Here is a 13,114-nt window from a genome sequence, read left to right as displayed (position 1 = left end):
TCAAATTAAGACAAAACCAACACATAAGTAACATTTCAGCAAAATATGAACTTACTTTAAGTCAGTAATTCCTTAATGTACAGCAGACCAATTTCTAATGCGGGAAACTTTTGTCATGTTTATATTTGGTAGTTATTTAAAGAAAAGAAATAGTAATAGGCGGTGCGTCAGGAATTAACATCCTGAGTGAAACGTGTGCCAAACTTTGGGTGCCAGTGAATATCTTTGCTACACAAAACGCATAGAGTAACTTTCACTTATAAGCTTAGTATAATTGATGAATATGGATGAAAAATGTGCTAATTCACCCGTAAAATAAAAAAAAGAGAGTTTTGTTATTAGCAAAATAATCTGCCGGTGAAACTAGAACTAAAAGTCTTTTAAAAACTCAGGATTCATTTGATCATTTTTATCGACTTTCGTCTCCAATCCCATCCAACAACTTTGGGAATAATCCCATAATCGGGAAATGTGAATCCATATCCGACGGCGAGATGCTTATTTGGAGGAACAACATGTGCACATCGGCAATTACTGTTTCCAAAAAAAGGCAGTTTTTATTGCAGTTTTAAGTAATGCGATGATTTCCAGCAGTCAACCACACGGCAATAGATTGAAATGTTGATGGAGGAAAAATAACAGCATCCTCCATTTTTACTGAACATGTTGTTAAAGATGTGTAAAAAGTTTAAAATAAATTAATTTCTCACTGCAGTAGCAAAATTTATCACTAGATTTGATCAGTTATTCAATGGGGAAAGATTATGTTACATTTGTTTTACAATTTAAATCTCAACTTTCTGGTTTTGAGAGTTTTGTTTCCAAGTCAAAATATCTTAGTACACTTGAAATTATTCAAAACTAACTTTCAAGTAACTGCTCAGGAAAATAAAGGAGCTTTTAATGTCAAGAATTATTTGATATTGATGAAAAATGTACTGAATGTATAAACTCCAGGGCATTTTCTGCATATGTTCATCAACTTTAAGGAATTATTGACTTAGAAAGCTCCTGTATTTTGCTGAAAATGTACTTTAAGTTAGTTTTGTCTTATTTCAAATGTAGTAGAAGAAAACAAAATATAAATATAAACAGCTGAGATTCACTGTTAACCATGATGGAGGATCCGTGTTTGTAATCACTGAATCTTTTTAATTAAATGTTTCAAACCATATGCTACTTCAGTGAAATTTGACTTTATTTTCACCTTTTTTCTTCATGTCCTTACCAGGTCTTACAAAAAAGTACGGAGGGCATCATGAAAGTAGTCGGGAAATGAAAACAAGGGGAACGAAGTCACACAGACACGTGGCAGATTCACTAGTTCTCAGAGACTCAAACTATTTCATCAAGCGGGTAGAAAAACACAAAGGAAACATTCATCCTGCATAGTCCCAAAGCATTTTGTCTTTTTATGCAACAGGTTTACCGAGGTAAACCCTAAAATCAGCATCTAATTGGATTATTACATACTTTCTCTGTTACATTTTAAATAATCTTCACCATTGATCACTTGGCTCACTGTAAAAAGCCTCAGCGCTGATAATATTGTACTTAACTATGGTAAAATGCTGCTTTTATATCCTAAAATGTTACAACAGTTAAGCCAGTCTGCCTGTTAGGCAACAGAGAGAAAACACAGACGGACTGACAAAGACACGGCGGACTCAACGCACGAGGATGCACGGTGATGACGGACGGTGATGTGGGACTTTATCTGCGTGAAGCGTAAACCGGCTCTGAAATGCAGTGGAGATGAAGACGGAGGCAGTACAGCAGCTATTTCTGCATCCATGTTGGAAAAGTTCAGGACATGCAGGATCCTCCTTCACTCAAGTTTGATTCAGGAGAGAGAGAGAGAGAGAGACGGGCTCAGAGCGTAAAGGTCAAGGGTCAGGTGAAGGCGCACATCAGTGAGGTACGACGGCGCGCCACGGCCAGAAAGAAAGGAGTAGATTTCTGACAAAAAACTCAAGAAGTTTGAGATCAATCGCTGAAATTTTCCAGAAAATGTGAGCTCCAAAAAACTTTTGGAGGTTTGTGAGAAAAAAATAGTCACAAATTTAGAGATTAATCGGAGAATTTAAAAAAAATTTCATGGTTTTTTAATAAAATTTCTGACATTGATCTCAAAATAACTGAGATTTTTGGGTGAATTTTAAACTTTTAAAATCAGAAAATTCCAAATTTTTTCTGCAAGATTTCTGATATTTATCTGAAATTAATCTGATTTTTTTGTTTAGTTTTGCAGCTCAGAAATTTATTTGATCTTTTGAACAAAATGTCTGAGATTAGTCTCAAAATTTCTGAGGTATTTTTATTTCTTGTAAAATTTGGACTATTTCTGTGTTCTAGAACATTTCTAAGATGAATCTCAAAATGTCCGAGTTTTTTCTCTCACAAATTTTAAACTTTTGGAGCCAAGAAATCTCTTTGTTTTATCCACAATATTTCTGACATTAATCTCAGAATTTCTCTTTGTTTTCTTGCAAACTTTAGACTTTTCAAACTCAGAAACTTGAAAGATTCTTCTGGAAACTTTGTAAGATTAATCTCAAAATTATAAAAAAAAACAAATTCTTGCAAATATTTTACTTTTGGAACTTAGACTATTTTTTGTTTTTTTTCAGATTCATGTCAACATATTAGTTTTTTTTTTTGCAGAAATGTACTCTCCTTTTGTATCTATAGAGGCCCTAACAGGCCACCGCAGTGAGGAGCAGTCACTTTGTTTAACAGTTGAGTTGTCTGTTTTTCCAGTGCGTCTTTGGCGCCCCCTAGCTGGGAGACAGAGCAGGGCTGTTCTCTGTGCTGATGTTGACCAGACATTCACTTGATTTGAAGCTAGCCAGAGATTTGGTGCTTGGAAGAGAAGCCAAAGACCCACACAGGCCCATCATGGAGGGGGTGTAGTCCTTTCCTGGAGGGGAAACAAAGCGGCCATTTTAAATCTTTAGGGTAAATAATCATTTAGAGTTTTAAAAGTAAACATTTCAGCGGCTGCAGCGCCACCTGTGCTCCAGGTTCCTCCGTTCTGTTTGCCCTCGATCCTCTGGGAGTCGGAGTCCAGGCTGACCTCCACTGACAGCAGCTCCGTGCTCGGGAAACTCCTCCTGCAGGTCAACAGGAGGGCAAGAGAGGGAGACGCTCAGCAGCCGCCCGGAGTCGCATTAATCTGAATTAACTGACAGACGAATTGAATGCAGTCAATATTCCTGTTCGCAGTGAGCTCTGGTTCTGGTTTCATTGTGTGGCAGCAGATTGAATTAAAACAAGAAAAGAAAGAAAATTTCAGCCAGTAATTTTAATTTATTTGTCATTTAACACACATTTATCCAGTGGAAAAATTATACTGGGTACAAAATAAAACTTTTAAAGATGGTCAGAATCCATAGCTAGAAGTGTTTAAATCCTTAATCTATGACTTTCTGGATCCTTTTAATGCAACAAAAATAAAAACAAAAAAAGAATAAAAACTGAATGGAATATAGTTTAGTAAGAATATAAAAAAACAAAGGAAGAAAAATAATGATGTGCCAATAATAGCAAAAACAAATAAAAGAAGGAAACAAACTTAGATCACAAGACCAATCTATGAATAAAATCTGTATTTTTAAATCAAGCAAACCTAAACTATCCATATTTTAAATTTATAAATTGTTCTCGCCAAGACGACCTTTGAATTATCCAAACTTCTCACATATTGTGTTTTAAATCTCAGGGAATTAAAGATTAATAATGAATTGTTGTATTTAGTTTTGCCGGTCAAACCTGCGAAAAAGCTTCCTGTCCTCTTGGATGTCGTAGGGGTCAAGGGTCGGCCACTGGTTGATGAGCGGGATCGGCAGATCTTTGGCCAGGTGGTTGGAGTCGCATGGAATCAGGCTGGTCCTAAAGCACAGCAGGGGGGAACACGGCGTAAATATTCTGGTTTATTTTTATTCCAAAAACCAGTAAGACGGCCTCCTTTAAATCAAAGCTGACATGATGCAAAATTCACTTTTTGCACGTTTTTATGCTTCCATTCGGGTCTCAACTCAGTCTAAAAACAATCCCATCACGTAAACAACAAAACACCCAACTAACTCTGGCAATAAGTTCATGTTTTTTGTTGTGCAGAAAATGACAAAACCTGCACCGTCACCGAACTCGGCCCATTACTTAGCAACCCAACTGGAGCTCCAGCGTGTTTGATTTTATAAATCTATGCTGTAAAATCTGTACAATGGCTGCTGGAAAAGACAGGCGTTTTGCTCTTGTCTTATCGTCCTGAAACCACTACCTTCTGCATGCGGTTTGCAGGAGGCTCTACTAATGCTTTTCAAAGACATACGGCTGTATAGTTATGCATTTGTTTCCAGCCATTTTCACATTCAGCAACTTATTTGGATTTAAAGCGACAGGACGCCGTAAAACAGCTCAATTTGATCGTCAACGCCGTTCTGCCAGTTTCAACAGACGAAAATCTCATTATCTAAAAATGACATGTGCAACAACCGAAATAAACATGTTTTGTGGAACCCGGAAACATGCAAAGAGGCTTAAGCATGTGCTACCATTAATTTTGTGAATGAATTCCTGTCCTGTTGAGTAAAGCTTCCCTTCCCTAAGATTCCTGTGACCTGATCTCATGACAGACATGATGAAGAGTTCATGTTGAGGGAACTCACAGTTGCTCCTGCAGCTCCAGGATAACAGCCTCCAGCTCCTTCTTCTCCAGTTGGCTTTGGCTCTGAATTTCCTCCAGCTGAGATTTCAGCTTCTTGTTCTCCGTCTCCGTGTTCTTCAGCTGAGATTCACGCAGACGCACGAGCTCCTCCAGGTACCCCTGACAGGGTTTTACAAATTTATGCTTGATTTTTTTATGCACAAAATACACTGGTGCTCATTTAGTAGTGTGCTTTAAAATATAAAGCACGTTATGAGGCATTAAAGAAAAATGAGGAATAAATTTCGGTTAAATAATTAAGACATTTTTAGATTCATCTCAAATTTTCAAAAAAAAATGTAATAGAATTTCTCAAAAGTAGAAAATTTGCTAGAAGAAAATCAACAATTTTGAGATTTAACTCAGAAAGTTTTGAAAAGGTTTTTTATGTCCAACTTTGAAAAGTAAAAAAGCTTTTAAGATTAATCTAACATTTTCTAAAAAAGAAAAAAAAAAGAAATAATTATTTGTCATCTTAAAAAGCAGAAAATTTGCTAGAAAAAATGTATTAATTTGATATTTTCTGCAAAAAAAAATTCTGGAAGAGTAGATGATTTGCTACAAAAAATCTTAAATTTTTAGCTTAATCTTAAATTTTATAAAAAACAAAATTCTCAGCTTCAAAGGTAGAAAATTTTCTAGCTAAAACTGATGCATTTGAGGTGAAGTTCAGACATTTTCAAGTAAAAAAAAACTTTACATTTTCTGAGCTTGAAAGGTAAAAAAATTGTGAGAAAAAAACTTGGAGATTAATCTCAAATTTTCAAAAAAAAAAAAAAGAACAAAAAGAAACATTAAAAATTCTGTCAGAAAAGTCGAACATTTGCTACAACAGAACTGCTGCTCCAGTAAACTCAGAAATGTTCAAGAAAAAGAACCTGAAAAGTCAGAAATTACTAGAAAACATCTAAAAAATTTTGAAATGAGTCTCAGAAATAAATAATAATAAAAAAAAAACGTTGAAATTTGTGAGTTTCAAAATTTTAACATTTTCAACTCAAGTTTTTTTAGCATAATTTTTTCTCCTGTTTCAACTTGAGAGGCTGTTTTAGTGATCAGGCAGTGAAATGTGCGAACACCTTCTGGGCGTTGACGATCTTGAACCTCTGCTCCATTTTGCGACACTTTGTGCTCCAGGTCTCGTCGTCGGTGACCAGCGGGACGTACGGATGCTCGGGGACGCTGTCGTCGCTGGCGCTGCTGTCCACACTCCGCCGATCATCATCACTCAAGTATTCATAGCTGCACAGAAAACAACTGCTGGACTTCCTATCGCTCTTTGTGACTGTTTTACGGCCATCTTTTTTAACTGTTTAAAGTAAGATGACCGACCCGACTGATGCAGATCGTTTCTCATTTTAAAGCTCCAGAGAGAAACATTCCTGCTGCTGTCTAAACAACCTTATCTGTTGCTTTGCTGCCTTTACCTCTGTGTGAATTTCAAGTATGGAGTGTAGTCGACCACCGCCGGGGTTTTCCCGTCCAGGGCCTCTCCTTTCAGGCAGAAACTGTGGGAAGGTAGACGCTCTAAATTAAGACCATAAATTACATCAACAAAAATATTGCTAGCTGTACAAGAGTCAAAGGTCAATCCCTGTACCTAAAATCTATGGCTCCCACACCAATGAGCATCCCCGTTAGCACTGAGGCTTCTTCTCTCAGCAATATGGCTCCTTCTGAGTAAAACCTCCTGAAGCACAAATACCAACAGAGACAGAGCAACATGGTTACTGTAAAGGACAGTCAGGCATTTTGGAGGGCAGTCACTTTGGAAGACAGTCAATTTGGAGGACAGTCACTTTGGAAGACAGTCACTTTGGAGGACAGTTAGTCACTTTGGACGACAGTTAGTCACTTTGGAAGACAGTCACTTTGGAAGACAGTTAGTCACTTTGGAGGACAGTTAGTCACTTTGGAGGACAGTCACTTTGGAGGACAGTCACTTTGGAAGACAGTTAGTCACTTTGGAGGACAGTCACTTTGGAAGACAGTTAGTCACTTTGGAGGACAGTCACTTTGGAAGACAGTCACTTTGGAAGACAGTTAGTCACTTTGGAAGACAGTCACTTTGGAGGACAGTCACTTTGGAAGACAGTCACTTTGGAGGACAGTTAGTCACTTTGGAAGACAGTCACTTTGGAGGACAGTCACTTTGGAGGACAGTCACTTTGGAAGACAGTTAGTCACTTTGGAGGACAGTCACTTTGGAGGACAGTCACTTTGGAAGACAGTCACTTTGGAGGACAGTTAGTCACTTTGGAGGACAGTCACTTTGGAGGACAGTCACTTTGGAAGACAGTTAGTCACTTTGGAGGACAGTTAGTCACTTTGGAGGACAGTTAGTCACTTTGGAGGACAGTTAGTCACTTTGGAGGACAGTCACTTTGGAAGACAGTCACTTTGGAAGACAGTTAGTCACTTTGGAGGACAGTTAGTCACTTTGGAGGACAGTCACTTTGGAAGACAGTTAGTCACTTTGGAGGACAGTCACTTTGGAAGACAGTTAGTCACTTTGGAGGACAGTCACTTTGGAAGACAGTCACTTTGGAAGACAGTTAGTCACTTTGGAAGACAGTCACTTTGGAGGACAGTCACTTTGGAAGACAGTCACTTTGGAGGACAGTTAGTCACTGGAGGACAGTCACTTTGGAGGACAGTCACTTTGGAAGACAGTTAGTCACTTTGGAGGACAGTCACTTTGGAGGACAGTCACTTTGGAACACAGTCACTTTGGAGGACAGTTAGTCACTTTGGAAGACAGTCACTTTGGAGGACAGTCCTTTGGAGGACAGTCACTTTGGAAGACAGTTAGTCACTTTGGAGGACAGTTAGTCACTTTGGAGGACAGTTAGTCACTTTGGAGGACAGTTAGTCACTTTGGAAGACAGTCACTTTGGAGGACAGTTAGTCACTTTGGAAGACAGTCACTTTGGAGGACAGTCACTTTGGAGGACAGTTAGTCACTTTGGAGGACAGTTGGTCACTTTGGAGGACAGTTGGTCACTTTGGAAGACAGTCACTTTGGAGGACAGTCGGTCACTTTGTGGGACAGTCGGTCATTTTAGACTGCAGCCAGTCTGACCTGGTTGTCCTGCTGTCCCGCAGAGCAGTGGCGATGTACTCAGACAGCCTTTTCTCCATGAGGGCGACCCTCATCCAGGCTCGACCCTGAAAACATCAAATGGAAACACAGCTACAATTTACACCAACACCGCTATGGTGCTATGCTACAACAAGAGTAGGTTGCTGACAGCTACCTACTCCTGTTGGGTTTTTGTGACTCACTTTCGCTCGAGATGTGTTGATGTTTTCCATGCTTTCAATGCTGCTGATGCAGCTGTTGGGGACTTTAGCACACGCCAGGCGGATGTAGTCCCAATAACTCCTCTGACCGTCAAACCAGCTACTGGAGCCTGGAAAGTAAAAACATTTTTGCAACATGAATTATATCTAGGTTAAAAACAGCATATAGGCTAACAAAAATAACAGCAATATTTTGGGTTATTTGTTCTGTAATAAAGTATTTTATGCTAACTAAATAACATGCTAAGTAGACTAAATTTAGTCTACTAGCCTAGACATTAAATATTTAGTTTACCAAGTAAAAATATTTCACTAGCTTGCTAATGAAATGTCTAGTTTGGATTAAAGTCTATAGCTTGGAAATATTTAGCTTGCTAGCTAAATGTTTAGATGGAGCTAAATATTCAATTGCTAAGCTAAATATTTAGTTGGTAAACACAATATTTTGCTTGCTAACTAAATGCTGAGCTAAACAATGGAATATTTAGCTAGTAGCTGAATACATTGTTCCAAACGAATTACTTAGTTCACTTGGTAAGTTTTTAGTTTCAAATAGGACTTAATATTTAGTTTGCATCTAAATAGTTGCTAATTTACCAATATTTAGGTGGTAAATTAAATATCTAGCCTGCTAGCTAAATGTGCAGTTTACATCTTAATACTTAATTAGCAAGCTCCATACGTTATTTGGAAATTAATATTAAATTGACAATCTAATTATTTAGCATGTAAAATTAAATTAACCCACATTCTTTACTCTCATGACAGGTTAAATAATCCAAGTTATTGCTGTTAATTTTTGGCAGTAACTTTTGTAACCAGAACCATCAACTAGTTACATTTAAATCCAGGTAACTTAATCATTGCCAGCAACTCATTATTTTTGTTTTTCAACCTGAAGTTGGGCTCTGATAATCGGGTCTGCTACCTTTAAAACGGTGGCTGAGGATGTGTTCAAGGACTGCTGCAAAATTGATGAACTCTTCGGATGAATCGTCGATGGGCTCGGCTGTGTATTTCTCCAGCAGAGTCTTAACGGAAAACCTGCATGGGAGAGAAATAAAAAATTAAGTAACATTGGAAAATAGATTTTCCAACAGGAAACTAAACAATAATCAAAATATGGTAGCACTTTACTGGTAAAAATGTTAAAATCCAACATTATCTCAGCGCTTCTTAAAAATATTTTGAATTTCTACTTGATATTTAGAAGCAGATTTGATTCTAAGTGGAAAGGAAATGATTTAATCCTCCATATAGTTATAGTACTCTGGTGACTGCTGAGAGCATCACTGCTGATGGATCCTCCTTTCTGAAATCCGGCCTGATGTCATCCACTTCCTGCAAAGAAAACCTGCCGACTTTCAGGAAGCTCTAACAAACAATTTACTGAAGAGCTTTTATATTTCTGTTCACACTCAGACAGGTTGATTCTCCAAAAGATTTTCACCAAACTTTTACTTTTCAGCAACATAAATGCTCTCCAAAAGCATCTCCTTCTTATAGCAGTAACCTTTTTTTAGATATAAATTTACTTTTAGGAGTAGCTTTACTACATTGTACTTTTTAATTTTACTTGAGTAATTTTCTTATTAAGTATCTCTACTCTTAGTTGAGTAAAATGTTTGGCTTTTTACCCACAGAATAAAAAATAATCATGATTTAACCAAAAGGTCAACAGACCTGCAGTTTTTCATTGAAAGAAACTAATTTGGAAACATTTTCTTTTGCTTGACTTTTTTTTTGTGTGTGTTTGTTACTTATGTAAATTATTGTCATTTTGTTCTTTCAAATAACAAAATTTAACAAAAATGCTGTTACTGCACAGATGAATTTAGTGAAACAAAGACTATTTTGAAACAACCTTAGATTTCAGCAAATAAATTGCAGTAAAACTAATCTGCTAATTAATGTAAAACTTTAAACCACAGAGTGTCATTTTCACACATCCATAAGACAAAGCTTGACTGAACACAGCGATTTCAGCCTCCATTGTTCCCAAGACAACAATGTCTCATTGAGTTTGGACTATGACTGGACGACTGTCCTCAACGCGAGGACATTGGCATCTCGGCCGCAGCAGCAGCAGCACAGAAAGCAGGACGAATTATTCTCCACTTCACCGAATGCAGAATATGAGCCCAAAAGTTTCTAAAACAGACATTTAACTGGAGACACCACACTATTAAAATAATAGAAATAGATCATTAAATAGAAGTACTTTAACATATTTTTACCCCAGTAAAAGTAAAAAGCAGCCGTCTGAAGAATTAATCAAGATTAAAAAAAAGTATTTGTAAAAAACTACTAAGAAACTGGTCATATTATAAATCATTTAAAATTTAAAATTATATAATCAGACAGACCAAAATATAAAACTAAGAGAAAGTTTTGGTACGTTAAAGATCAAAATGACAATAACTCATATAATTAATTAAAAAAATAACAATATTAGGCAAAATAATTTTTGTCTAAATAAGGTTTTTCCAAAAAAAAAAAAAAACATGCTTGTTTTTTATTCAGTGAATGGAGAATCCAGAAATTTTACTTTAGTAAAATTAGAGACACTTCAAAATAAAATACAAAATATTTTTCAAAAACAGTTGCTCCGGTAAATGTAACAGTTTGCTACTTCACTTTAGCTTGGTGTTTTGGGGGGCAGTTAGAGGGGTAGCTGCTTAACTCGCACATGCCTCGGGCCGGCCCTGCCTCATAATGTGATGATGCCTCAGTCCCTGCGGTCCCAACATGGCAACCAGGCCATCAGTTCACAATTCATCCTCCGCAGCCTCACATGTCCCCCCTTTGGTTGCATGACTTCATATGACCAGAAAAGGGAACATTAAAGTAAAGCATTGAATCAAACGGACCTGCAGACCGTCAGGAGGTTCTTCCTCTCCACCGCCACGTTTCGAGCCGACACCCTCTTCGACACTTCTCCCATCGCCATCGCTGCCTGCACATATCCGGGCTCCATGCGGAGGAAACAGCCCCGGGATGGATGGATGGAGGGAGCCCTCCCTGTCGGTCACTGCCGGCGGAGGATGCTGATGCTGCCGGGCCGCATCATCCCGTCCGCAGCGCGAGCGCAGCGGGAAAAAGACCCGGAACTCATCAGAGGACCGGCTTTATTATGATCCCTGCGTTTAGAGGACTCAACAGCGTCTTCTCGCGATTTCTCCCCCTAAATGGTGACTTCATCGTGACGTAAGCGGCGGCGTGCGTCATCCTCAGTGATACAGAGGGGCATGACGTATGAGCTCCAGTGTGCCAGGGTTATTTCAATAGATTATATTATATATTTCAGTCATTTCATCAGATAACGTTACATAGAGGATATTTAACACAATGACAAATTTCACAATACTACACTGTAAAAACAAACTTGGTAGCTAAAATTTATACTGGAAATTTTATTGTATTTATATGATAAAATTAGTATTTCTACAAATTTTACTGAACCAATTTTATACAGTAAAATCCTTATAGATGGTAAAATTCTGCCATTTTTTTTACTGTAAATTAGACCACTTCTTTCTTACAGTGTAGGCCTATATTAAAAATAAAGAAACTTAGTTTTATTCCTTAACAGTCATCAAATAACCTGCTTTTTACAGAAATAGACAGATAGAATTTCATCAGAATTTCATCAGATAGAATTTCATGTTTGCTCCACTTCAGCTTTCTTTAAAGCAACTTTCAGATGTGACGTCTGCCAGAATGTCATTTTACGTCACGCTGCTTCTCCCGCTCTTTTGTGTTGTCGTTGGTTCGTTCATCGCGCCGTCTCTGCTTTTGTCTTTACGCGTATTGCACCTTAAGCTCAGAGAAACGTAATGACACACGGGGTTTCGTGTTTTTGTATGTTTCTTTTTTAATTAATGTTATCGCCGTCGACCGCTGTCAACTGTCCATCGCTAAATATACAAATCGCGTCGTTTCCACTGGAAGAATAACACAAACATGTGTCTGCTTTGTTGCTCCAGACATCATGATTACATGTTGTTGGTCTGAAAGTTGGTTTCCAGCACAAAAAGGACGATGACGCCATCAGAACCGTCACCACAGCCATCCTGCTGGCTTATTTCGCCGTTTTCTTTTACTCCTCCCTTCCTCCTTCCTTCTCATTAAATGCTTATCCATGTGGCTGGTGGTGTCACATTTCTTCCTTCCTCTGCAATGAGCTGACAGAGGATTGCCACCATGTCTCTGGTGAGCCTCGCAGGAGATTTGTGGGCTTCTTGGTGTTGCTGCAGCAGTAATCGCTCACATGCATCCTTGTGTGCTGATGGTTTTGTGGGATTTTCTCACATACCTCCAGCTTGTGATGACATTTTTCCAGCAGTCATGTGGTGAGAGGCGGAGGTACACCCTGGAAACGTCACAGGACCAAAACAAACAAACATGCTGGCCCTTTGAAATTACAAATGAACCTAAATAGAAAGTCCACAAACACTTTCGTTAAGTAAGAAGAACGAATAAATAAACAAGAAGCACTCTAGTCAAAGTCAAAGTAACATTTTCACACAAAAAATTACAGAAGTAAGTAAGTTCCTGCTTTAAAAAAAATAAAATGTTATGTCTGAATTATGGTATTTTAATAACACAATAACAGATTCATTCATCTTTTCTCCCAAATAAACAATTATAAAACTGACAGTGTTAGTAATGCAAATATATTGCATCATGCTACAAGACACAGCTGCAAAAATCACAAAATGTTTTCCAGTATTTATTGTCTAGTTCCGACTGCAAATATCTTGGCTCACTTAAGATAAACTTTCACGTAACTTTTCAGCGAAATACAAGAGCTTGTTTTAAGTAAATATCTCCTTTATGGCTTATTGTTGCTCTGCTGGCAGATGTTTCACTTACAAAAAGGGAAAAATAATCCACAACCAGTCATTTTAAATCAATATTAAGAAATTATTGACTTAAACCAAGATCATAAGTCGTACTTTAAAGGTTTTTTAAGTTCATTTTGTCCTATTTCAAGTCTTCTATGACGTGCATTGGAAACTAGACCAGCAATAGTTGGTAGATTTGTGTTTTTTGCAGTGCACACTGTTTAATCTTTTCCAGGTATTAAAACCACAGTTATAA

At 37.7% G+C, this 13,114-nt stretch overlaps 1 protein-coding gene across 1 annotated transcript; it reads right to left on the bottom strand.

Annotated features, from left to right (window-relative positions):
- Window positions 1–1,382: 1,382 nt before the first annotated feature.
- On the bottom strand, window positions 1,383–11,441 carry LOC129377816 (RUN domain-containing protein 3A-like). The gene is made up of 11 exons (XM_055057998.1): window positions 10,882–11,441; window positions 8,940–9,055; window positions 7,994–8,121; window positions 7,791–7,876; window positions 6,309–6,398; window positions 6,136–6,216; window positions 5,788–5,950; window positions 4,671–4,828; window positions 3,772–3,891; window positions 3,013–3,113; window positions 1,383–2,920 (listed from the first exon to the last, which is right to left on the bottom strand). The coding sequence occupies exons 1-11, from the start codon at window positions 10,986–10,988 to the stop codon at window positions 2,778–2,780; spliced, it is 1,293 nt and encodes a 430-aa protein (XP_054913973.1). The 5' UTR covers window positions 10,989–11,441; the 3' UTR covers window positions 1,383–2,777.
- Between the last annotated feature and the right edge of the window lie 1,673 nt (window positions 11,442–13,114).

Source organism: Poeciliopsis prolifica, unplaced genomic scaffold, assembly GCF_027474105.1.
Source record: "Poeciliopsis prolifica strain line A6 unplaced genomic scaffold, Auburn_PproV2 SCAFFOLD049, whole genome shotgun sequence".
Lineage (NCBI taxonomy): Eukaryota > Metazoa > Chordata > Actinopteri > Cyprinodontiformes > Poeciliidae > Poeciliopsis > Poeciliopsis prolifica.
Note: the sequence above shows the minus strand (reverse complement) of the source record. Positions and strands in the feature narration are given on the sequence as shown.